Source organism: Dendrobates tinctorius, unplaced genomic scaffold (assembly GCF_039654945.1).
Source record: "Dendrobates tinctorius isolate UK_male_01 unplaced genomic scaffold, ASM3965494v1 ptg000230l, whole genome shotgun sequence".
Classification (NCBI taxonomy): Eukaryota; Metazoa; Chordata; class Amphibia; order Anura; family Dendrobatidae; genus Dendrobates; species Dendrobates tinctorius.
This window is the reverse complement of record NW_027361897.1, coordinates 9,910,363-9,937,222: the sequence shown is the minus strand read 5'-3', so window position 1 is coordinate 9,937,222 and position 26,860 is coordinate 9,910,363. Positions and strand designations below refer to the sequence as shown.

The following is a 26,860-nucleotide window of genomic DNA, read 5'->3' as shown; positions in this document are numbered from 1 at the left end:
ACACAATCCAAAAGTATCCAGTGTCCACAAGTGTCTGCAAAAATTCAAAATCTCACTTATCCTCTAGTCACTTTTGTCACAGCTGTGCCATCGAGCCTGTGACATAGCGCTCAGATATCAGTGGGCCTCACACAATCCAAAAGTGTCCAGTGTCCACAAGTGTCTGAAGAAATTCAAAATCTCCCTTATCCTCTAGTCACTTTTGTCACAGCTGTGCCATCGAGCCTGTGACATAGCGCTAAGATATCAGTGGGCCTCACACAATCCAAAATTGTCCAGTGTCCACAAGTGTCTGCAGAACTTCAAAATCTCACTTATCCTCTAGTCACTTTTGTCACAGCTGTGCCATCGAGCCTGTGACATAGCGCTCAGATATCAGTGGGCCTCACACAATCCAAAAGTGTCCAGTGTCCACAAGTGTCTGCAGAAATTCAAAATCTCCCTTATCCTCTCGTCACTTTTGTCACAGCTGTGCCATCGAGCCTGTGACATAGCGCTCAGATATCAGTGGGTCTCACACAATCCAAAAGTGTCCAGTGTCCACAAGTGTCTGCAGAAATTCAAAATCTCACTTATCCTCTAGTCACTTTTGTCACAGCTGTGCCATCGAGCCTGTGACATAGCGCTCAGATATCAGTGGGCCTCACACAATCCAAAAGTGTCCAGTGTCCACAAGTGTCTGCAGAAATTCAAAATCTCACTTATCCTCTAGTCACTTTTGTCACAGCTGTGCCATCGAGCCTGTGACATAGCGCTCAGATATCAGTGGGCCTCACACAATCCAAAAGTGTCCAGTGTCTACAAGTGTCTGCAGAAATTCAAAATCTCCCTTATCCTCTCGTCAATTTTGTCACAGCTGTGCCATCGAGCCTGTGACATAGCGCTCAGATATCAGTGGGCCTCACACAATCCAAAAGTGTCCAGTGTCCACAAGTGTCTGCAGAAATTCAAAATCTCCCTTAACCTCGAGTCACTTTTGTCACAGCTGTGCCATCGAGCCTGTGACATAGCGCTCAGATATCAGTGGGCCTCACACAATCCAAAAGTGTCCAGTGTCCACAAGTGTCTGCAGAAATACAAAATCTCACTTATCCTCTAGTCACTTTTGTCACAGCTGTGCCATCGAGCCTGTGACATAGCGCTCAGATATCAGTGGGCCTCACACAATCCAAAAGTGTCCAGTGTCCACAAGTGTCTGCAGAAATTCAAAATCTCCCTTATTCTCTCGTCACTTTTGTCACAGCTGTGCCATCGAGCCTGTGACATAGCGCTCAGATATCAGTGGGCCTCACACAATCCAAAAGTGTCCAGTGTCCACAAGTGTCTGCAGAAATTCAAAATCTCCCTTATCCTCTAGTCACTTTTGTCACAGCTGTGCCATCGAGCCTGTGACATAGCGCTCAGATATCAGTGGGCCTCACACAATCCAAAAGTGTCCAGTGTCCACAAGTGTCTGCAGAAATTCAAAATCTCCCTTATCCTCTAGTCACTTTTGTCACAGCTGTGCCATCGAGCCTGTGACATAGCGCTCAGATATCAGTGGGCCTCACACAATCCAAAAGTGTCCAGTGTCCACAAGTGTCTGCAGAAATTCAAAATCTCCCTTATCCTCTAGTCACTTTTGTCACAGCTGTGCCATCGAGCCTGTGACATAGCGCTCAGATATCAGTGGGTCTCACACAATCCAAAAGTGTCCAGTGTCCACAAGTGTCTGCAGAAATTCAAAATCTCACTTATCCTCTAGTCACTTTTGTCACAGCTGTGCCATCGAGCCTGTGACATAGCGCTCAGATATCAGTGGGCCTCACACAATCCAAAAGTGTCCAGTGTCCACAAGTGTCTGCAGAAATTCAAAATCTCACTTATCCTCTAGTCACTTTTGTCACAGCTGTGCCATCGAGCCTGTGACATAGCGCTCAGATATCAGTGGGCCTCACACAATCCAAAAGTGTCCAGTGTCCACAAGTGTCTGCAGAAATTCAAAATCTCCCTTAACCTTTCGTCACTTTTGTCACAGCTGTGCCATCGAGCCTGTGACATAGCGCTCAGATATCAGTGGGCCTCACACAGTCCAAAAGTGTCCAGTGTCCACTAGTGTGTGCAGAAATTCAAAATCTCCCCTGTCCTATAGACACCTTGTACCTTGTTTTACATTACTATATAGTTTGTTGGATTTTGTCTACATTTCTACAAAAAATGAGGAAGTCTGGTGGAAGAGGCCGTGGAATTGGGCGGGGGTTGGCAGCTGGTAATGATGGTGTTGGTGGTGGATCTGATGGTAGTGGCAAGAGCAAAATAGGACCGAATGCAGGAGGTGTTGAGCCTGCGTCATCGTCTGGCTCCATAAGGCTTCGAAGGCTTAGTTTTCTAGGAATTGGCAAACCGCTTTTAAAGCCAGAGCATCAGGAAAAAGTTTTGTCTTACATTGCTGACTCAGCCTCCAGCTCTATCGCCTCCTCTTCTTCAGTTGTAAAAAGTAAAAGCACTGAGTCGTCATTGGAGGCTCATGTTCATGAACCACACCTTTCCTTGTGTCCTTCACCCCAACTAAGATTGAAGGATGACGCAGGCCATACTACTGATTACTCCATGGAGCTGTTTTCACATACCATGCCTGCATTATCAAGTGAAATGGTGAATTACCCAGGCCAAGATGAATCTGACATGGAGTGCACTGATGCACAGCCGCTGATGGATGATTCTGCTGGTACATTCACTCAGAGCACTACATTGTCATCGCAGTGTACAGAGCCAGATTCTGACCCTGATGAGACTCAGGTGCCCCTTCCCGCACACTATACCACCATACACGGTGACACAGAGGAAGGTGCACATGACATTGAAGAGGAGGTGATGGATGACCCAGTTGTTGACCCAGATTGGCATACATTGGGGGAAGAGGGTGCTGCTTCCAATAGCTCAGATGAGGAGCATCCACAGCAGACATCAACATCGCATCAGCTGTTATCTGGCAGGCCTGGAGCACTCCAAAGACAGGTTCCAAAAATCAAAAGAGTTGCTGGACAGCTTGTCCAGAGTGTCAAAAGATCACAGCGTGCTAGGCCGCAAAATGTCTGCCAAAGTAGGAAGAGTGCAGTGTGGCACTTTTTTGAACAAAATCCTCATGATCAGGCCAAGGTTATCTGTAAGAAGTGCGCAAAGACCTTTAGCCGAGGGAAAAATCTGAAAAATTTGAATACCAGTTGCATGCTTAGACATTTAACCACCATGCACTTGGAAGCGTGGACACAACACCAAACCTCATGTGCAACTGATCACAACGAAGGTAGTCAGCAACGCTACATTGTTTCCCCCACTGTAAGCCCACCGGTTAGCACAGCAGCAAATGTTGAGGTGTCGTTGCAAGGCCACAGCAGTCAGGGAATCCCACTGTTATATCAACGAAAGACTGATTCTAGGCCATCAGAAAGAACACCAACTCCATCACCCTGCAGGTCCACAGGGGGCAGTGGTGGTGGGACAGTGCTGCCTAGCCCACGGTATAGGAAACAGTTGGCTGTAGGCGTTCGACCCTCCTCCTCCTCCTCCTCCTCCAGAAGCGAAAGCTCGTCCACAGAGCGCAGTTGTACGAGCACTCCATCTGCAGCTGCCACTGTTGCACACGAGGTGTCCCCCTATCGAGCAGCTAGTGGAAAGCGTCAGCAGGCTGTGTTGCAGATTATGTGTTTGGGCGACAGACACACCGCCGAGGTGCTGGCCGAGTACTTGAAGCGACAAACTGAGTCATGGCTGGGCAGTGTACATCTTGAGGCAGGCAAGGTAGTTAGTGATAACGGCCGTAATTTTGTGGCAGCCATAGCCCTTTCAAAACTCAGCCACATACCTTGCTTGGCTCACACCTTGAACCTGGTGGTGCAGTGCTTCCTCAAAAATTATCCGGAGTTAACAGCCCTGCTCCAGAAAGTGCGAAGACTGTGCGCGCACATCCGCCAGTCGCCTGTACACTCCGTTCATATGCAGAAGCTGCAGCGATTTCTCCACCTTCCCAACCACCGCCTCATTATCGACATTGCAACAAGGTGGAACTCCACCCTGCACATGGTGGAGCGGCTGTGCGAGCAGAGGCAGGCCATAATGCATTTGTGGGAGGATACACGGCCAGGCACTTTGAGAGCAGACATGGAGTTGACAGGTGTGCAGTGGTCGAAGCTGAAAGACCTCTGTAAAGTCCTTCAGTGTTTTGAGGAATGCACACGGCTGGTAAGCGCAGACGACGCCATCCTAAGCATGAGCATCCCACTTATGTGTCTGCTCATGCAAACTTTGACGCACCTTAAGGAGCAGGCTTCTGCAGCCAATGTTGATGAGGAGGAAGAGGAGGAGGGAATCCTTGATGACATTCAGCCATTGTCTGCTCAGGGACCTCTCCTGGATGAGGTGGAGGAAGAAGAGGAGGAGGAGGAGGAGGATGATGGGGATGATTACTTAGGGGAGGAGGATGCATCTCGTGGGGCAAGTGAAAATGTTGGCGTGCCAAGGTCTGGTACAGGGTTTGTGCGTGACTGGAGGGATGTGGATTTTCCAGAAAGTGCTCCTCCACCCAGCACTCGCAGTGCATCATTGACACCGGGAACATTGGCCCACATGTCAGATTATGCCTTGCAGATCCTAAAAAGGGACCCACGCATTGCCAAAATGATGAACGATGATGACTACTGGTTGGCCAGCATCCTGGATCCACGCTATAAAGGCAAATTACAAAACATCATGCCACAGGACAACTTTGACCTAATATTGGCTAATAAGCAAGCAACTCTGGTAAATTGGTTGCTTGAGGCATTCCCAGCACACAGCAGCGGTGATGGTTCTCACACGAGCCGTACGGGCCGGGGGCAGCTTGGCAGAGGTGTTCGTGGTGCACACAGCAGAAGTGGCGTTGGAGACAGGGGTTTCATGACAATGTTGTGGACTGATTTTTCAAGTACCGCTCACACAACTGGTAATACTGCATCGATGGAAAGTGACAGGAGACAGCAGTTGTCAACTATGGTTACAAACTACTTTTCCTCCCATATCGATGTTCTCCCACACAGGTCATTCCCCTTTGACTATTGGGCCGCTAAACTGGACACCTGGCCTGAATTGGCACAATATGCCTTACAGGAGCTCGCTTGCCCAGCTGCAAGTGTGCTATCGGAAAGAGTCTTCAGTGCAGCTGGATCAATCCTGACAGAAAAAAGGACCCGTCTGTCAACCCAAAATGTGGATGATCTAACCTTCATTAAAATGAACCACGCATGGGTTTCCAAGGATTTTGTCCCACCTTCCCCTGATGACACATAGGGTGACAGAAAAATGGCTTGCTTTGGTCCACCTCTTCCTGGGATTGACCTATTTCACCTTTTGCATCAGCTGAATGTCCAACATCAACATATGCCACTTTTTAAAACTCCCTAACTGTGCTGCCTCCCCCCCCATAGCCGGGGTCACCACCTAGCGCATGACACCGTGCGAGTGCCGTTGCCCTGGACAGGTGGGTAGGCTGACTCTTGGGCGCGGGCACTGGCACAGGGTCCCTCATAGTGCAATCAAGTGTCTCTGACGGTGGTGGTGCACACCCGCCGTCAGACACACCGCCGTACTATGAGGGGCCCAGTGCCAGTACCGACGCCCACGAGTGGGCCCCCCTTGCTTGGGCAGGGCCCCAGCATTTGCAATCTTTACCTCTCCCTGCTCCTCCGCTGTGTAGTCTGGGCCGTCAAATCCATACTGTGCCTGACACCGTCTGAGCCTGCCTCCTGATGTATAGACATATATTTTGAATGTGTACGCTATCCATACATGTTATCCGGGGATACGGTACCCTTTCTAACCTTTGTGCAATCACGTGCAATTCATACTGGGCCTAGCACCGTCTGTGCCTGCCTCCTGATGTATAGACATATTTTGAATGTGTACGCTATCCATACATGTTATCCGGGGATACGGTACCCTTTCTAACCTTTGTGCAATCACGTGCAATCCATACTGGTCCTAACACCGTCTGAGCCTGCCTCCTGATGTATAGACATATATTTTGAATGTGTACGCTATCCATACATGTTATCCGGGGATACGGTACCCTTTCTAACCTTTGTGCAATCACGTGCAATCCATACTGGGCCTAGCACCATCTGAGCCTGCCTCCTGATGTATAGACATATATTTTGAATGTGTACGCTATCCATACATGTTATCCGGGGATACGGTACCCTTTCTAACCTTTGTGCAATCACGTGCAATCCATACTGGGCCTAGCACCATCTGTGCCTGCCTCCTGATGTATAGACATATATTTTGAAAGTGTACGCTATCCATACATGTTATCCGGGGATATGGTACCCTTTCTAACCTTTGTGCAATCACGTGCAATCCATACTGGGCCTAACACCGTCTGAGCCTGCCTCCTGATGTATAGACATATATTTTGAATGTGTACGCTATCCATACATGTTATCCGGGGATACGGTACCCTTTCTAACCTTTGTGCAATCACGTGCAATCCATACTGGGCCTAGCAACGTCTGTGCCTGCCTCCTGATGTATAGACATATATTTTGAATGTGTACGCTATCCATACATGTTATCCGGGGATACGGTACCCTTTCTAACCTTTGTGCAATCACGTGCAATCCATACTGGGCCTATCACCGTCTGAGCCTGCCTCCTGATGTATAGACATATATTTTGAATGTGTACGCTATCCATACATGTTATCCGGGGATACGGTACCCTTTCTAACCTTTGTGCAATCACGTGCAATCCATACTGGGCCTAGCACCGTCTGTGCCTGCCTCCTGATGTATAGACATATATTTTAAATGTGTACGCTATCCATACATGTTATCCGGGGATACGGTACCCTTTCTAACCTTTGTGCAATCACGTGCAATCCATACTGGGCCTAACACCATCTGAGCCTGCCTCCTGATGTATAGACATATATTTTGAATGTGTACGCTATCCATACATGTTATCCGGGGATACGGTACCCTTTCTAACCTTTGTGCAATCACGTGCAATCCATACTGGGCCTAGCACCGTCTGTGCCTGCCTCCTGATGTATAGACATATATGTTGAATGTGTACGCTATCCATACATGTTATCCGGGGATACGGTACCCTTTCTAACCTTTGTGCAATCACGTGCAATCCATACTGGGCCTAGCACCGTCTGTGCCTGCCTCCTGATGTATAGACATATATTTTGAATGTGTACGCTATCCATACATGTTATCCGGGGATACGGTACCCTTTCTAACCTTTGTGCAATCACGTGCAATCCATACTGGGCCTAGCACCGTCTGTGCCTGCCTCCTGATGTATAGACATATATTTTGAATGTGTACGCTATCCATACATGTTATCCGGGGATATGGTACCCTTTCTCACCTTTGTGCAATCACGTGTAATCCATACTGGGCGTGAGAACGGCTGGTGAGCTGTTAAGCAAGCTACAGCACCTGTGGTTTGCACACGTAAGTTTTTCATTTTTTCAGGAATGACAGTTAGGACTAATTCCGGAACTGCGGTTGACCTGCACTTACTGGGAAATCATCGTTCGATGGTAATAATTGTAATCAGTGATCCCCATCACTAACGTTGTTCAGCAGGTTATCTGCACCTGTAAGCGACAAACGCTGGCCTTTTCAGTGTAGCGCACATGCAGCCACGGACATGTAAGGGCATGACACGCCAGTTATTGGCCAATCTCATGTGCCAGAGCCTCACGTGTCCCTCTAGTAAGCCGGACTCGGACCGCGGGGCATGACGGAGTCTCGTTCGTTAATGGAATTAAGCTTGCAATGTGTGCATGTTTTCTGTAGCTGGCATGGTTGAGGTTTCCCAGGTGGAGTCGAATTTAACCGTAGGCTCCACTCCTGGTGGTGCCCTTCTGGACATTCCTATAAGGTTCAGCTTTGCAACCATACTGCCCACGTAAAACAAACACTTTGCCTTCATGAATGCTGTTTGGAGGGTCATGACTCGTGGGAATAACGCCGCCCAATCAGTTAACCTGCTAGAGAGATCCTTCGTTGCTCCCAAGCATGACATCACACTCCCTAGGAGGAAGGTAATGCCACTGTGGCGACCGTACTCCTGGGGGCGACACAAGTGCACTGATGCCCAGCCACTGCTCGATGAATCTGCTGGTACATTGACCCAGACCACTACATTCCCCTCACACGCTACCCGGCCTGAATCTGACCCTGATGAAACTCAGGTTACCCTTCCCATATACAGTTCCATCTTACACGGTGACAAACGCTGGAAGCTGGAAGCTGCAGATGAAAGTGCAGGTTCGGCCCACCCGCCATCAGACACACCACCGTACTATCAGGGGCCCTGTGCCAGTGCCGTCGCCAACGAGTGGGCCCCCACTGCTTGCTCAGGATCACAGCACTTGCAAGGTTGAAATACTGTGCAGTGAGATGGAAGATGGGGACGACGAGGAGTCCAGACTAGTACAGGGATTCCCTAGCGAGGAGACTTATTTGATTGTTTTCAATGTTGGGACAGCAATTTTTGGGGAGCACTATACTCTGGAGAATGATAGATGGGGTCCACCATACACTGGAACATTCCAAAGGTGGACATCAGACACTGGAGCAGCATTTACAGGGCCCATTATACACTAGAGCATTAGAAATGGGGCCCATTATGTTTGGAGCATTATTTGGGCCCATAAGACAGTGAAGCTTCATCCATGGGGACCAACATATACTGTTGCATTATGTGGAGCGCATCATATACTGTTTCAAACATTATATGAGACCAATGATTCTGTATGGAGAAATAGATGGGCCTCGTCATGAGATGTAAAAAGTGAAGTATTTGTCATTGTACTATACCGCTATTTCTCTGCCGTATCGGAGCATCATGAGTTGTGGTATGTGTTAAAGGGGCGCTCTTTCGCCCAGGGCACATGAAAATCTGGAGCCAGCCCTACCCCCCCACAACTTTAGCCAAATAACCCCCATTTTTCAGTGCGTAACTAGTATTATGAAGTAAATTAAGGTTGACAAGCTTAAGTAATAAGAATTGATGCTTTTGGCATTCAAATGGGCACTGTAGGTGTGTTTCCTGTCCTCCTCTCACTGCCGACTTTTATTCCCCATTGACTTACATTGGGTTTCGTGTTTCGGGACGACCCCGACTTTTCCCTATAATCGGCCGATCTTGCTCGACCCGACTTTTGGAAAAGTCGGGTTTCACGAAACGAAACTCGACCCTAAAAAACCAAAAGTCGCTCAACTCTACTATTAATAACTAGGGATGCGCGAGCATATTCGTGGGTATTCGGTACTCGGCGAGTAATGCGGTACTCGTGGTACTCGGTACATCGCGAGTATTTCACTACTCGCCTTGCACTATTCGGTTCTCCCGCCCAGCAGTTGCCAATTGCTGTAATGCCACCCCTTTCTTGGTTGTGTTGTGGAAATTTGATTGGGTAGATATACCTCTGTGTGTGCTGCGGCCTGTCCTAATTAGACAGAGTCTTTGAGCGCTCAAGGAAGAAAGAAAAGAACTGTACACAGAGACAGCGGTCGATTCTTTCAATGCTCTGAAGCTTTATTGTACATACATATATATATAGATGCATGTAGAAAAGGGTGGTTACCACATTAACATAAGGCTGAACGTCTTATCTAATTGGTTGGTTTGAATACATGAACATATATGGCAGTGTCCAGCATGAGGGTGACTTAACATCATATGATTTACTCCTATGCTGTCTTGCAATGTCAGCAAAACTCCGATATCAGCAGTGCATCTGGTCCAACTTCCTCATTTCCCATGTCTGGTAGATATTTCACAAGACAAACGAGACAATGTTATCACTGGACCATATTGGTTCCCTAGACTGGCTCATGGGGTTAGTAGGTCATCTCCAGCAACTGATTACAAAGTTCAAGATAGCTGTGAATGAATATCTATGTGCGCATATGAGTATATAGAGTATATATGAGTATATAAGTACATGAGTATATAGCAGAAAGCATATTTGCATGCAAGTGAGATCTAGATGAAATACATATAGATAAATAGATTTCCATCACAATCTCCCCTTAGGTATCACTTGCCCTAAAATCCTGTTCCTGTCCCAAAACACTGCAACTCTTTTATGCTGCCAGTGGGTTGTCGCATGCCTAGTGCATATGCCCCCCTCCGCACAGACTTCTGCAAATGGGCGGTCAAGAGATCTGTCCCTAACGGGGGTTTGGTGCAATGTAATCAAAGTCTCTCAGTTAGCAGTCTATGCAGTCAGTGATGTGTATTCTCTATCAGGTAGGTAATTTATTCAGTCAGTTGGGGCATCCACAGCATCATACTAGCTCAGGTGTATCTTCTGGTATGAGGGCTTTCTTGCAATGCAAAGCATGAATCAAGGTGGGGGTTTTCCCTCCAGGTTGGTTACGTCAGCTCTTGGAGAAGGGCCATCAAATCTGGGATCTAGTGCTCTCCTTACAAACTTTTTCCCCCAACACTCAGTCTCCTGACTTCAGGGCGTGCATACCAGGCACCGAATCTGGACCTGGCAATGAAGGAAAGAACTCGAGAATGGACATTAGCAAGATTCTTGAAAAATTCAATTACACAAGCAGACAAAGTATCACATGGCATAGTCAACTGCTGAGGGAAGAATACCCCTAACATGGGTGTGGACGCAAATAAAATTTCATTTTGGTGACAGCTTTTTCTGAGCCTATGGGAGTGTCTAATGCCATGGTTTGTCTGTTTCTTGGGCAATTTTTTAGCATGCTGTTCTTAAATGTCCCACTTAGTCTATGGTGCGGGATGGTGGGAAGTGTGTAGGCCTAAGTCTGACCCTACTGATGATCAGATCTCTTGTGTCACGTTTGCTGTGAAGGTGGGTCCCTGATCACTTGCTATCACTTCTGGAACCCCCATATCTGCACACTATTTTTGAGAGTAGCTTCTCTGCAGTAGTCTTCGCCAACTGGTTCCTTACTCGGAAATCTTCAGGCCAGATGATGTGGGGGAACTTTTCCTACTTGTCCAATGTTGCATTTGTCAGAGGCCAGACAGCTACTGGAAATTTGGCTGTTATGGTGGGAGTCCATTCCAATCAGGTCATTCATCTGTGTCTTCAATTCTATGCGGGGGCCATGTGTCCATTGAACCACCGTAGGGTACATACTTTGAGGTAGACTGGGTCTGTCTTGAGGTAGACGTTTGAGGTAGACGTTTGAGGTAGACATTTGAGGTAGACAACTTTTTTGGAGCCCAGTGCTTTGCCCCTTCAGCATCCAGCTCTCCTTCTCCACCATTTGAATCTGGTCCTGCTACTTCTTGTACAAGTTCCAGGAAGTCATTTTGTCAGGTTTCCTCGTCTTCAGTCGTCATGTAGTAGCCGTCCGGCTCTGTGACCTCTCCCATTTTTCCATATTGTCTTCCTCTGGCTGCTTCTTTGGCTGCCACGTCTGCCATGTTGATACCCCGTGCCTCTACTGTGTTCAGTTTTCCGTGTGCCTTGACCTTTAACACTGCCACCACATTTAGAAGTTGAAGAGCGTCCAGCAGGTCCCTGATGGCTCCATGATGCTTCATGGTTGACAAGCTTGCTGTGATGAAGTCTCTTGCAGCCCATATGGGTCCGAAGTTGTGTGCTATGCCATGCGAGTACCTGGAACTGGTATAGACATTTGCAGTTTTGTCCTTCGCAATCTGGAAGGCCTTCATCAGCACTATCAGTTCCGCTTCTTGGGCTGACAAACTTCTGGACCATAAGATGTCTTGATTTCTGGTCACTGCACATCCCGTGTGGAACCTTCCTTCATCATCTGCAAAAACTGGAGCCATCTACGGTATCTTGCAGATTTTTTCTCTGAAGAGTCCGTATCCACATCCCCATCCCACCCCTTGGGAGTGGGACTAGAGACAGGTACCGGCTGAGAGCACTGAAGAGTGGTGGAGAGCGGATCTCCAGTGGTTGTCCAAGAATGACATCAGCAGCCTTGTCAGGACGGCGTGTGTTGCAAATATTGTTTTTATGCAGGAGGGCCCCATCTTGCAACTAGGTCCAGGCCAGCTGAGAGGTAGTCTAGAGGCCTCTGCTTTTCCTCCGTGGGTCTGATTTAAGATGCCAGTAGCATGACCTCTTTCTCCATTCGGTAAAGATGGAATGGCTTCCCGTAGTCAGGGAGGCCTAGAGCTGGCGTAGAGACTATGCAGTCTTTCAGTTTCCTGTACAAGATGAAGGCTGCAAACAACAGGAGGAACGGGGTTGCATTGATGCAATCGTACAGAGGCTGCATTAAGACTGGAGCACCAGTTCTGCAGTATGAAGCTGGTCCAAGGAAGGCCTGCATCTTCGGAGTTATGGAGGGAGCCTGCTTCTCCTCAGCGGTCTTCTGGTCATCTGTCAAGCGTTTCGTCTGGCGGGTAATACGGTGTCTTCAGGGATGTAACTTGTTTCAGACACCACTGGACTCTAATTTTCCAGAACTTGCATTGCTGCTCTGCCAGGTAGAGTAGAGGAGACAAGGAAAGGGCTGTGCAGGTAGCGATGTCGATGACTTCTGCATGTTTTGCAATCCAGTTGATGAGGATGGAGGACAATGCTTTGGTGAGCTGTGAAAGGCTGTTCTGGGCACTCTTGGGCATCACTGTCCATGTGTTCTGCACCCCCCTTGTGCGTATTCAGGAACTGGCCATCCAGGTGAAGGGGGAACATTGAGGGAAGCATTTGACAGATCCATCACCGTGAGCACAGTTGCTGTGGCTGGCACATTTGTCAGCAGAGTGTGCAGATCTGGCGCAACTGGGGTTTCAAACACGGTTGCTTCGTTCACAGCCCTCAGGTTATGCACCATTCAGTCCAATCTGGCCTTGCTCTTCACGATGCCGTGAGTAACTCCCATTTGCTGGCACAGGGTCGGCAGTGAAACAAGCTGTTTACTGGGATCCTCTTCATCAGAGATGACGTCCAGCTGAGCTTTCTTGCTCTCCACCAAGGCAATCATTGCGGTAACCTCTGCTCTGTCTTCTTTACCAGCCAGCAGCTGTTCCTTTCACCTAGCTTGATCTCAGGTCAGCATTTGTTGACCAGTCTGAGGAGCTGAGTGGCTGTCTTCTTGTCCAGGGCCTGGATAAACTTCAGGGAGCACCTTCAGAATCTTGTCCAAGATGATCCTTTGGCACTGGAGCCGGAAGCAGTGCAGCCATTTCACGAAGTGGGAATGGTCCCTTTGGGTTGGGAGTTTCCTGGCCCTGCCAATGTTCTTAGGCCAGTTTGTTGAACAGCGATTCCACTCAGACCTCCAGTTGGTCAGAGACAGCTTTACTCTGGGTGATGGGCAGTGGATGCTGGGCCTTGTGAGCGTACGGGGTTCCAGACTTGAGTGACACCCGCACTGATGCCACTTGAAGTCAACCTTGGACCATAGGCTTCCGGGTGCTTTATCCTGCACCTCCTTGGGTAGGCTTGCACCGATTGTTTGAGGCTCTTGTAGGGCCGCCAGCATGATTGACCCTTCTTGGGTCTGGGGTGGAGAAGATGTCATGGTCACATCTTCATGGAACACTTTTGTCACCTTCAGTTCCTGCAGTAGGTCTGCTCTCATCAGGTGGGGTGGGCAGGTCTCCACCATAAACTGGAACAGGATGGAGTGTCCTGGCTGTGTCCACACGCTCAGGGGCTTGGAAGATGGGAATGTCTGCTTTGACCTTCAGTCCTCACACAAGACACATGATAGGCTGGTGGGGTTGTGGAGTTCCACATGCCTCATCACCCTTCTGACTGTGCCAGTGTCCACAAGGAAAGATATGACAGCCCCTAGCGATTTGAGGTATTGTGTCCGCTGATGGGGTTTCACATGTCAGGGAGCGTGACATCTTGCAGACCAGGCCTGCCTCTGTCCTATGGACAGGGTTCTTCACCATTTTCTGTGTTTCTTTCTTGGCCTATTCCTCTGCATGATGCCCTGGGTTGCCGGGGTGTTGTACAATGGTTTGGGAAATGGCCAAGGTTACCACAGTTGTAACAGCTGGCAGGTCTCCCGTCCCTGCTTGGTGGTTGCTCTTCCACATCAGTGGCCACCATAAGAGGGGCTGTCCTCCGCACTCCTGGGTGGGACTCAATTCTTCTGGCTACTGCGAGCAGGGCATCTACTGCTATTGACCTGTACTCAGGCCTGGCCACTATCAGCAGTTTCTTGATTGGTTCTCTTAGTCCATGCACAAAGGCCTGTGCCAACATTTGTCCGTGTATCTGATCATGAATAGTGAAGCCTAAAACTTGGAATACTTGCCTCACTCTGCCATGAAACTTGTCTACAGACTCTGTCTCGGCCTGGCTCATGTTATGTAGGCTGAGTGCTTGTCTGGCTTTGGCCCACTCTCTGAGCTGCTCAATTAGCTTTATCCTGACTCCCAGGAGTGCACATCTAATCCTGATGGAAGCTTGAAGAGTTCCTTCATGATTGGCCAGAGTGTTTCATCTGCTTTTATTTCCATTATGGACCAGAGATCACTTCAGGTTGCAGCATATGTTTGCTTTCTCTGCTGCATTCTTCGGTAAAATGGCATGGGGTCCATATCTGGGTCTGGCAGATTTCTCTGAATACTGAACACCTGACTAGGGGTGAAGGGCACACAGTGTAAGAGTTCTGGCTCTATCTGCCCCTGCCTACTTGGTGCCTGTGAGGTTCCCCTAGTACTAGGCAGCATGCATGATGTCCCCTCTTCATATCAGAGGAGGAACTGTGCCATTGTGTATTTGTCTTTTTGTGTGTGGGTACTTCCCCCCTGTGAGACTGTAGCTCTGTCTGGCACATAGGATCCTCATTCTCGAACCTAGCAGGTGCAGTTTCTGATGGCCCACACCTCCCTTCTGCTAGCTTTTGTATCGGGGGGCACCTGTGGTGTTATGTGTAGGGAGTGTTTCACTTTCTTCTCCCAGTATCATAGCTGGCTCTTTAGAGAGGGTGCCCTGTGGAGATAGGGACACCTCATTGTCCGGATTTGGCACTGGCCCAGCTTGGGACATTGAACGGAGAGGTGGAAGGGAGAGGGAGTGCGGAGCAGGGAGGGGTGGAGGACAGATTGGGAATAGGAGGAGGAAATAGAGATGGGGAGGAGAGGAGGAAGGACACAGAAGAGGAGGAGAGAGTGAAGACAAGGGGGAGGAGGGAGGATGAGAGGTGGGCATTGGTTGTTAAGATGGAGAGGGAGGACAGGTAAGAGAGAGAGAAGCAGGAGAGATAGGTGGGGGTGTAGAAGATAGAGAAGGGAGATAGGGAGATGGTGAGGGAGGATGAAACATAGGAGGAAAATAGATGAGAGAGGGGAGGTGGGAGTGAGAGATGGATGGAGGAATGAGACTGGAGCTCTTATATGTGGAATGGTCTAATCAGCTGGGTCTGTTGTGTGTCGGTCAATTGGGGCAATTTCAGTCGGGCAGGAAGTTCCTAATTCCACTTTTTCTTTTTTGTTGCTCTAAACTTGATTCTGTCGAGCATAGGTTACATAGTTGTTAGTAATATTCCAGGAACTCAGACTCTATTTGTGCATAGTTTTTGGTGCTTAGTCCACCTTGTTTTTTGATTGAATGTATATATGTGCGGGCTTGGCGCTTTCTTATCCTTGAGAGCATAAATTTAGTGGCCTTGTCTCCATGTACGAACATTCTAGTTCGCCATGAGGCGTACCATTTTGCTGATGTTTTTGTTTAAAATGTCCTTTATTTGTTGTCTTTTCTTAGCGCAGTCATCAATTTTGTATCAGGTTGTTTTTAATGTTGGGTCTCTAATTCAAATATCTCTTCGTATAAAGTGTTTATCTCACGCTGCCGCTGCTTATTTTGATACGAGGTGATTGAGATTACTTCAGCCCATATTACTGATTTATGTGCCTCCCACAAAATAGGAGCTGAAACCTCCTTTGTGTCATTTTGGTTGAAATATTGTTTGAGGGCCTTGGTTATGCGAGCGCGTATGCCTATGTCAGACAAAATCGATTCGTTCAGTTGCCATGTTCTATTAATGGAGAAAGGTTTGGGTAGCGTCATTTGGAGGGTAACTATAGAGTGGTCTGAATTAATATTCGGGAGTATCTTTGAGTTGAAGGCATTGGGGAGTAATCTTCTAGGGATAAGTATGTAGTCCAATCTATGGTAAGTCTTATGGGGATAGGAGTAATAGGTGAAGTCCTTGTCATTTGGCTGTAAGTACCTCCAAATGTCTAGCATCTGCATTGATCCTATTTTGGTTTTAAGTCTTGTCAGATCTCGTTTGCCTTTTAAGAATGTCTAGTGTTTGTCGCATAGTAATCGGAGAGTTTAGGCTGTTTGCATTTAAGGAAGTGAAAGTAGATACCTTATTATGGTTAGCCATCGACATGGAAGATAAAGCGGGTGAATATTCTCTGGGTCAATGACCATTTTTGTCCCAGGTTGCCTCTTGATGCCAGTTTTTGGATGGAGTGTGGGTAGGCAAAAGAAACAGGAGAGATAGTTTGAGCAGGAAGAAAGAAGAAAAGAAAACATAGTGAAATTCGTGAATATCATATTAGTCAAAAAAATACAAATGGCAATTCTACAGAACTTGAGGGAAAATTTTCTCTGAGTCCTAGAGCCCAAGGGGATGTGACTAACTTAATATAATAGTGTTGTTATAACGAGTCAAATCAAGTGATGGGTTTGAGCATAGTCTCAAAAGGTATCAACCATGAAAAAAATAGTATAATCAGTGGGAGAATCCACAGTGAAACAGCAAGGTAATAAGGGATCCCAGAGTTCATGTCGCCCCTTCATCTTCTCTTGAATTCGGGGATTTTGTGGATTTCTTCTTTTGTTTCTGGGATTTTGGAGTCCCCACCAGATGCAACGGGGTTGGATTTTGCAAATGCTGATAGTGTGAGGCTGAGTGAAACAACTCTAGATCCGGGAATGACTCCAGGTGGATGTCTAGGGTCTTGCATATTTCTTTAATGTCCGAGGATGACCTGGCTTGAAGCTTTTGTCTCCTGCTGTTTGAAAAATTCCAAATGGGAACAGCCAACGAAAGCGGTGTCCTTTTTGTACTAGAGCATCTGTAAATGGTTTTAGAATTTTACGCTTTTTAAGTGTTGTGGCCGACAGGTCCTGAATAAGTCTTACTTGTGAGCCTTCGTACAGAATTTCTTGTGTTTCATGTGCTCTACGAAGAATCAGGTCTTTCACACGGTAATCAAGGAAGCGACACAGCACGTCTCTTGGGGGCTCTCCCTGTTTGAGTTTGGGGCGTAGAGATCAGTGCACCCTTTTGAGTTCAATGTCCTTAGGATCATCGTCCAATAGGAGATTAGAGAAGATCTCTGTTGAAGCTTTGGTTAGTGCCTCGAAAGCCACGGATTCCGGGAAGCCCCTTTATGCGAATATTGTTTCTTCGTTCGCGGTTTCCGAGGTCTTCTAACATAGTTTGAATCATATGTAACTGATTTTCATGTTCGATGAGACTGTCATGGAGAATATTGGTGTGTTGCATCAGGGTTGTCTGGTAATTTTCAACCACTTCAAGTCTATGACCTTGTTGCGATATGTCCTGCTTTATGTCAGCCAGTTCACTTCCTATAGGTTCTAGTCCTTTTGAGAGAATCCTTTTAATAAATGAACGGGTCACCAGGGCATCCTTCATGACTCCCCCTCTATCTGAATCACTCTCCAGATCTGTTTCTGAATCATCTTCCATTTGAGAGTCAGTTTGCCTTGGAGATTTAATAGAGTCCGGGAAAGAGGCCTGTTTTTTCAGAAATTTGTCCACGTCTGCCTGCGTTAGAGATTTGGTTGCTCAAGTGGTGTTTTTCAAGGTTTTTACTGTGGTTTTTCCCATGGTTTTATCTACTGGGCTCTGAGAGCTGGTGTATGTCAAGATAATATTATTTTCCCTCTGCCAACAAGCTGCGAGGATAGACGAGCATGTCAGATGTTGATATCATGTAAGAAAATTGTGCTCTCCTGTGTCATTCAATTGAATTAATGACTCCTTTATTAGTTCAGTTCAGTATATGATTGTTCTGTGGTTTGCCGCTGCTCTGCTTTGCCTAATGTTGGACCTGGAGAGAGGGCCTGGGGAATTTTTTAATATATTTCAGTTTTGGGATTCAGTCGTAGTAAATCCCTCAGGTGGCCACTAGATGTCACCCATTCCTCCTTTGCTCAGTTCCAATTCTTTTGAGGGTTAAAATATAATTTCCCACTGTTCCAATGTTCTCCTCTGAGTAGTATCAGCAGGGCAACAGTTAGTCTGGTGTTTTGCCCAGGTTCCACTTTCTGGCCACAGAGCCGGTGTTATAGGTGCCGGTGTTATATATAGGGGGGAGTGTGAGCAGATGAATACCCACAGCTCCGGGGGGGTCGCAATTGCAGCTGCATCCACAGGGCCCAACAGTATCTCCCTTCAGCTCCGATCCCCTCTGTCCTCGCCCCTAACACCGCGGCTCCCCGGACAATAAGGGTGCAAATTTTCCCGCCACCTCTCTGAGTGAGGCTCCCCCGTCCCTGGTCCAGCAGAACAGACCACAAAGAAGGGTCCACTACCACGCAGCAGCAGACGCCCACTCTCCGGTTCCAGCAGACTGGAACTCCACCTCAGTGTGGGCGAGCAGGGAGGAAGAGAGAGATGCCAACGGCACAGCAGGCAAGACCCGTCACGCCCTGTGTGCTCCCGTCACGCGCCAAGGCAGGAGGGGGCAGCGGGTATCAGGAGATCCAGCTTGCTTGAGCCCGGGTGGGGGGGAGATAACCCAGGGACCCGATACCTCTGCGGGGCAGGCTGCACCCACTCTAGATCTCAGAGCCTGTAGTTAGGATGGCTTCCCAGCCCTTCCGTCTGGTCCCCCATAGGCCGCCTCACCTCTTCGCTCAGTATATTAGGAAAGTCCTAATATTTTCCTTCCTTGTTTCTCGTGGCTGATCCAGAGGGTGCCGGAGGTGACCTGTTCACTTCTGTGACTTAGTTGTTAGCTTGGAGCACGTTTTTCTTTAGTTTTATTTCTATTATAGCAGGAGCTCTTGCCAGGCACGTCTTGTCTCCAGAGCTGTTAGGTCACGCCCCTTTTGTAAGAAAATCTTAATGGACTGGAGGTACTTTGGTTACTTCCCCATTAAGTCCAAAATGTTAAGGGGTTTTATGTGGTAGTAGGATGCCTTTGTGAGGTGTATTGACACCACATTAATGAGATGCTGATGGGTTTCTCCTGCCTGCATTAGAATTTTAACACAATCTAGATTAGGATATATGGCTTCTTGACTGCACCAGAGTAATGGCACAAAAGATTTAGATTAGGAAATGTGGCCTTCTGCCTGCACCAGAATAATAGCACAAACAATTTAGTAATAAAATAGAAGATTTAGTGTGTATGGACGAAACTAATGTCAGAAAGGATTGAGATTAAAAATTGCAGGATGGTGTCTGGACCACACTATTAGCTGAAAGGATTTAGCTACTGAAATATGACGAACTGCCCATAACACCATATTAGCACAAATAATTTAAAGAAATGAGGCCTCTTTTTTGAACCACAAAATTTTAGCCCAAACAAGTTTGATTAGGAAACATGGACTCTTGCTGGCACCACAATATTAGCACAAAACAGCACGATTGGGAAACGTGGCCTCCTGCCTGCACCACAATGTTAGTCCAAACGATTTTCTTTAGGTAATGTAGCCTCCTTCCTGCACCCCAATATTAATCCAAATAATTATGATTAGGAAATGTGGCCTCCTAACTATTAGCACAATCATTTTAGATGATGGAAGGTTGATTTTACACAGGATCCTATATAACTGAAGTAGCTGACAATAAACTGCTTTTCTAACTATCTGACAACTTGGACAGCCATAGAAGCAGCCTCTCTCTACGGTTACACAGACAAAATCGCGACACCCAAACAACATCTTCGCTTTTTATATGGAGAGAGACATGTGATTTTGGCAGCCAATTGCAGAAGCACTTGTGTCTGGACAATGTGGATGGTATTTGTGCTGTGATTGGCTGCCAGAATCTACACATTATAAGTTAAAATAAAGAAGAAAAAATTTGAAAAAGAAAAAAGGAAAAACAGTCCGTTACTTCTCTGACCTCTCCCCATTAAATCCCCTCATTATAGACCCCCCACTCAAAATTCAGCACCGCTATCCAAGAAAAAGTCCTAACAAAGCGTGAGTGGAATCATGGTCATTTACTGAACTGTTCCCAGAATATTGCAGGTTTTAAGGGAAAATGCTCGTAAATCCAAACACAAATCCAAATGAGCTGCGTTCCTGCAAAATTTGAGATTGTTGAACGTTTTCCAAAAAGTCCGCTCATCACTATTTATAATTTTTTTTTTAATCTGCATTTACAGTGCCTACAAGTAGTATTCAACCCCCTGCAGATTTAGCAGGTTTACACATTCGGAATTAACTTGGCATTGTGACATTTGGACTGTAGATCAGCCTGGAAGTGTGAAATGCACTGCAGCAAAAAAGAATGTTATTTCTTTGTTTAATTTTTTTTTAAATTGTGAAAAGTTTATTCAGAGGGTCATTTATTATTCAACCCCTCAAACCACCAGAATTCTGTTTGGTTCCCCTAAAGTATTAAGAAGTATTTCAGGCACAAAGAACAATGAGCTTCACATGTTTGGATTAATTATCTCTTTTTCCAGCCTTTTCTGACTATTTAAGACCCTCCCCAAACTTGTGAACAGCACTCATACATGGTCAACATGGGAAAGACAAAGGAGCATTCCAAGGCCATCAGAGACAAGATCGTGGAGGGTCACAAGGCTGGCAAGGGGTACAAAACCCCTTCCAAGGAGTTGAGCCTACCTGTCTCCACTGTTGGGAGCATCATCCGGAAGTGGAAGGCTTATGGAACTACTGTTAGCCTTCCACGGCCTGGACAGCCTTTGAAAGTTTCCTCCCGTGCCGAGGCCAGGCTTGTCCAAAGAGTCAAGGCTAACCCAAGGACAACAAGGAAGGAGCTCTGGGAAGATCTCATGGCAGTGGGGACATTGGTTTCAGTCAATACCATAAGTAACGTACTCCACCGCAATGGTCTCCGTTCCAGACGAGCCCGTAAGGTACCTTTACTTTCAAAGCGTCATGTCAAGGCTCGTCTACAGTTTGCTCATGATCACTTGGAGGACTCTGAGACAGACTGGTTCAAGGTTCTCTGGTCTGATGAGACCAAGATCGAGATCTTTGGTGCCAACCACACACGTGATGTTTGGAGACTGGATGGCACTGCATACGACCCCAAGAATACCATCCCTACAGTCAAGCATGGTGGTGGCAGCATCATGCTGTGGGGCTGTTTCTCAGCCAAGGGGCCTGGCCATCTGGTCCGCATCCATGGGAAGATGGATAGCACGGCCTACCTGGAGATTTTGGCCAAGAACCTCCGCTCCTCCATCAAGGATCTTAAGATGGGTTGTCATTTCATCTTCCAACAAGACAACGACCCAAAGCACACAGCCAAGAAAACCAAGGCCTGGTTCAAGAGGCAAAAAATCAAGGTGTTGGAGTGGCCTAGTCAGTCTCCTGACCTTAACCCAATTCAAAACTTGTGGAAGGAGCTCAAGATTAAAGTCCACATGAGACACCCAAAGAACCTAGATAACTTGGAGAAGATCTGCATGGAGGAGTGGGCCAAGATAACTCCAGAGACCTGTGCCGGCCTGATCAGGTCTTATAAAAGACGATTATTAGCTGTAATTGCAAACAAGGGTTATTCCACAAAATATTAAACCTAGGGGTTGAATAATAATTGACCCACACTTGTATGTTTAAAATTTATTAAAATTTAACTGAGCAACATAACTTTTTGGTTTGTAAGATTTATGCATCTGTTAATAAATCCTGCTCTTGTGTGAAGTTTGAAGGCTCTAACTTATTTGCATCTTATCAAACCTGCTAAATCTGCAGAGGGTTGAATACTACTTGTAGGCACTGTATGTGTTAAACACTATAAAGGGATGAAAAAGCAGGGTATTTATTAACAATAACACAAATACTGGTGGCTGTGAGTATATAGGGGACCTGTCTGGTTCCCTTTAAGATAATTTACAATAAAATGTTTTTAGAAATGACCATTCTCCTTTTTTTAGGTTCTCTAGGTTCAGACTTGTCTTTAAGACTGGTAAATGGCAATGGTCAATGTAATGGTCGTGTAGAAATCCTCTATAAAGGAGCATGGGGAACTGTGTGTGATGATTATTTTGATCTGAATGCTGCACAAGTTGTATGCCGGCAGTTAAATTGTGGCCAAGCTCTTGCATTTAATGGCAGTGCTGCATTTGGCCAAGGACAAGGAGTAATTGTATTGGATGATGTGCAATGCACCGGCAATGAACAACGCGTATGGGACTGTCTGCACCAACCATTTACAGTACATAACTGTGGACATAATGAAGATGTTGGAGTTGTCTGCTCAGGTATATTTTCAAAATGATGAAATCTTATTCATTCATCTCACATCATGTTGTTTGCATAGATGTTAAAGTAATCCAGATTTTCATATTTTCTACTACTAAGGGCAACTCAAACAATAAATACTTTTTTTTATAAGAAAATCTTAATGGATTGGAGGTACTTTGGTTCCTTCACCATTAAGTCCAAAATGATAAGGGGTTTTATTTGGTAGTAGGATGCCTTCGTGAGGTGTATTGACACCACATTAATGAGATGGTGATGGGTTTCTGTTACAGGGTTTTACTCCACATAATAATTATTAATGTTTTGTTTGACTATTAATAACCAATATTCAGCTAATATTAGATTAGGACATGTGTCCTCCTGCCTGCATTAGAATTTTAGCACAATTTAGATTAGGAAATGTGGCCTCCTGCCTGCACCAGAATATTAGCACAAACGATTTAGATTAGGAAATGTGGCCTCCTGCGTGCACTGCAATAATAAAATAGATGATTTAGTGTGTATGGACCAAACTATTGTCAGAAAGGATTGAGATTATAAAATGTAGGCTTGTGTCTGGACCACACTATTAGCTGAAAGGATTTATATTCTGAAATATGACGAATTGCCTGTAACACCATATTAGCACAAATAATTTAGATAAAGAAATGTGGTCTCCTTTTTGAACCACAAAATTTCAGCCTATACAAGTTTGATTAGGAAACATGGACTCTTGCTGACACCACAATATTAGCCCAAAACATCATGATTGGGAAACGTGCCCTTCTGCCTGCAACACAATATTAGCCCAAACAATTTTCATTAGGAAATATGGCCACCTGCCTGCACCATAATGTTAGTCCAAACGATATTCATTAGGAAATGTAGCCTCCTTCCTGCACCATAATATTAATCCAAATTATTGTGATAAGTAAATGTGGCCTCCTGCCTGCACCAAACTGTTAGCACAATCATTTTAGATGATGGAATGTTAATTTTACACAGGATCCTATATAACTGAAGTAGCTGACAATACATAGTAACATAGTAACATAGTTATTAAGGTTGAAGGGAGACTTTAAGTCCATCTAGTTCAACCCATATCCTATCCTAAATTGCCCTAACATGTTGATCCAGAGGAAGGCAAAAAAAACCCATGTGGCAACAGTAAGCTTCACATTGGGGAAAAAAATTCCTTCCCGCGACTCCACATACGGCAATCAGACTAGCTCCCTGGATCAATGCAATATTAAGGTAACTAGTGTATATACCCTGTAATATTATACTTTCCAAGAAAGGCATCCAGTCCCTTCTTAAATTTTAATAGGGAATCACTCATTACAACATCATATGGCAGAGAGTTCCATAGTCTCACTGCTCTTACAGTAAAGAATCCGCATCTGTGAGTATGCTTAAACCTTCTTTCCTCCAGACGTAGAGGATGCCCCCTTGTCCCCGTCACAGGTCTAAGAGTAAAAAGATCATTAGAAAGGTCTTGGTATTGTCCCCGCATATATTTATACATTGTGATAAGATCACCCCTAAGCCTTTGATTCTCCAAACTAAATAACCCCAAGTGTAATAACCTGTCTTGGTATTGCAGACCCCCTAGTTCCCTAATAACCTTGGTCGCTCTTCTCTGCACCCGCTCCAGTTCAGCTATGTCTTTCTTATACACCGGAGACCAGAACTGTACACAATATTCTAAGTGTGGTCGCACTAGTGACTTATATAGAGGTAAAATTATGTTCTCCTCATGAGCATCTATGCCTCTTTTAATGCATCCCATTATTTCATTTGCCTTTGCAGCAGCTGCCTGACACTGGCCACTAAATGTGAGTTTATCGTCCACCCATACACCCAGGTCTTTTTCAATGACAGTTTTGCCCAGTGTTTTACAATTAAGCACATAATTATACATCTTGTTCGTTCTACCCAAGTGCATGACCTTACATTTATCCCCATTAAAGCTCATTTGCCATTTATCAGCCCAAGCTTCTAGTTTACATAAATCCTCCTGTAATATAAAATTGTCCTCCTCTGTATTGATTACCCTGCAGAGTTTAGTGTCATCTGCAAATATTGAAATTCTACTCTCTATGCCCCCTACAAGGTCATTAATAAATATGTTAAAAAGAAGCGGGCCCAAAACTGACCCCTGTGGTACCCCACTGCTAACTGTGACCCAGTCCGAGTGTGCTCCATTAATAACCACCCTTTGTTTCCTATCCCTGAGCCAGCTCTTAACCCACCTACACATATTTTCCCCTATCCCCACTGTTCTCATTTTATGTATCAACCTTTTGTGTGGCACCGTATCAAAAGCTTTTGAAAAGTCCATGTACACCATGTCCACTGCATTCCCTTGGTCCAGTCCGGAACTTACCCCTTCATAAAAGCTTATCAGATTAGTCTGACAGGAACGGTCCCTTGTAAACCCATGTTGATATTGGGTCATAAGGTTATTCTTCTCCAGATACTCCAGTATAGTATCTCTTAGAATACCCTCCAGGATTTTACCCACAGTTGAGGTTAAACTTACTGGCCTATAATTTCCAAGTTCAGTTTTTGTCCCCTTTTTAAATATTGGCACCACATTTGCTATACGCCAGTCCTGTGGTACAGACCCTGTTATTATGGAATCTTTAAAGATTAAAAATAATGGTCTATCTATGACTGTGCTTAATTCCTGCAGTACTCGGGGGTGTATCCCATCCGGGCCCGGGGATTTGTCAATTTTAGTGATTTTTAGACGCCGCCGTACTTCCTGCTGGGTTAAGCAGGTGACATTTAACGGAGAATTTTTATCCCTGATCACGATATCCATCATGGGATTTTCTTGTGTAAATACTGTTGAAAAAAAGTCATTTAGCATATTGGCTTTTTCCTCATCCTCATCCACCATTTCACCCAGACTATTTTTAAGGGGACCAACACTATCATTTTTTAGCTTCTTACTATTTATGTAGTTAAAGAATATTTTGGGATTATTTTTACTTTCTCTGGCAATGAGTCTCTCTGTCTCAATCTTTGCCGTCTTGATATGCTTTTTACAGAATTTATTTAATTTTCTGTATTTATTTAATGCCTCATCACTACCTACTTGCTTTAATTCTCTAAATGCTTTAGTTTTATCTCTTATTGCGCCCCTTACAGCTCTATTTAGCCATAGTGGTTTCCGCCTATTTCTAACATGTTTATTCCCATACGGTATATACTGTGCACAGGTCCTATTCAGAATGCTAATAAACGTCTCCCATTTTCTTTGTGTATTTTTATGTCTCAGGATATCGTCCCAGTTAATTCCACCAAGATCATCTCTCATCCGTTGGAAATTTGCTTTCCTGAAGTTTAGTGTCCTTGTAACCCCTCTACTACACATCTTATTAAAGGATACATGAAAACTTATTAATTTGTGATCACTATTACCCAAGTGACCCTCAACCCTTACATTTGATATGCGGTCTGGCCTGTTGGTTAATATTAGGTCTAACAGTGCCCCCCCTCTTGTTGGGTCCTGAACCAGTTGTGAAAGGTAATTGTCTCTCATAATAGTCAAAAACCTATTACCTTTGCTGGAACTGCAGGTTTCGGTTCCCCAATGTATTTCAGGGTAGTTGAAGTCCCCCATAATAATGACTTCTCCTTGAGTCGCAGCTTCATCTATTTGCTTTATGAGGATATTCTCTGTTGCTTCCATTATTTTTGGAGACTTATAACAAACCCCTATCAGTAATTTATTATTTTCCCCCCCTCCCCTTATCTCTACCCACAGGGACTCTACATTTTCATTAGACTCATATATATTATCACGAAGGATGGGTTTTAAGGATGATTTTACATATAAACACACACCTCCCCCTCGCTTATTTGTTCGGTCATTTCTGAACAGGCTATAGCCCTGTAAATTAACCGCCCAGTCATGGCTCTCGTCCAGCCATGTCTCAGATATCCCCACCATGTCATAATTATGTTCCAACAACATTAACTCCAATTCCTCCATTTTGTTGGCGAGGCTTCTGGCATTAGTATACATGCACCTTATGTATCTCTCTGTACCTCTATTCTTTCTTAAATTATTAACTGTTCTAACCCCACCCCCCATGCCACCCCCACCCCCAATGTCATTATTTGTGCCCAGGTCTCTATCTGCACTGTCTTCCCCTCCTATAAAAGGATTACCCTCCCCCCCAGTCCCTAGTTTAAACACTCCTCCAACCTTCTAGCCATTTTCTCCCCCAGCACAGCTGCACCCTCCCCATTGAGGTGCAGCCCGTCCCTAGCGTAGAACCTGTAGCCAACTGAGAAGTCGGCCCAGTTCTTCAGGAACCCAAACCCCTCCTTCCTACACCAATTCCTGAGCCACTTATTAACCTCCCTAATCTCCCGTTGCCTCTCTGGTGTGGCACGTGGTACAGGAAGTATTTCCGAAAATACCACCTTGGAGGTCCTTGCTTT

At 45.8% G+C, this 26,860-nt stretch overlaps 1 protein-coding gene across 1 annotated transcript in view; it reads left to right on the top strand.

The window, feature by feature from the left end:
• Positions 1 to 21,963: 21,963 nt before the first annotated feature.
• LOC141059748 (scavenger receptor cysteine-rich domain-containing protein DMBT1-like) overlaps positions 21,964 to 26,860 on the top strand; it is a 35,514-nt gene continuing 30,617 nt past the window's right edge. Inside the window, exons 1-2 of the mRNA XM_073555882.1 lie at positions 21,964 to 21,976; positions 22,096 to 22,422. Coding sequence (XP_073411983.1) covers positions 21,964 to 21,976; positions 22,096 to 22,422 — 340 coding nt within the window. The remainder of the gene's footprint in view (positions 21,977 to 22,095; positions 22,423 to 26,860) is intronic.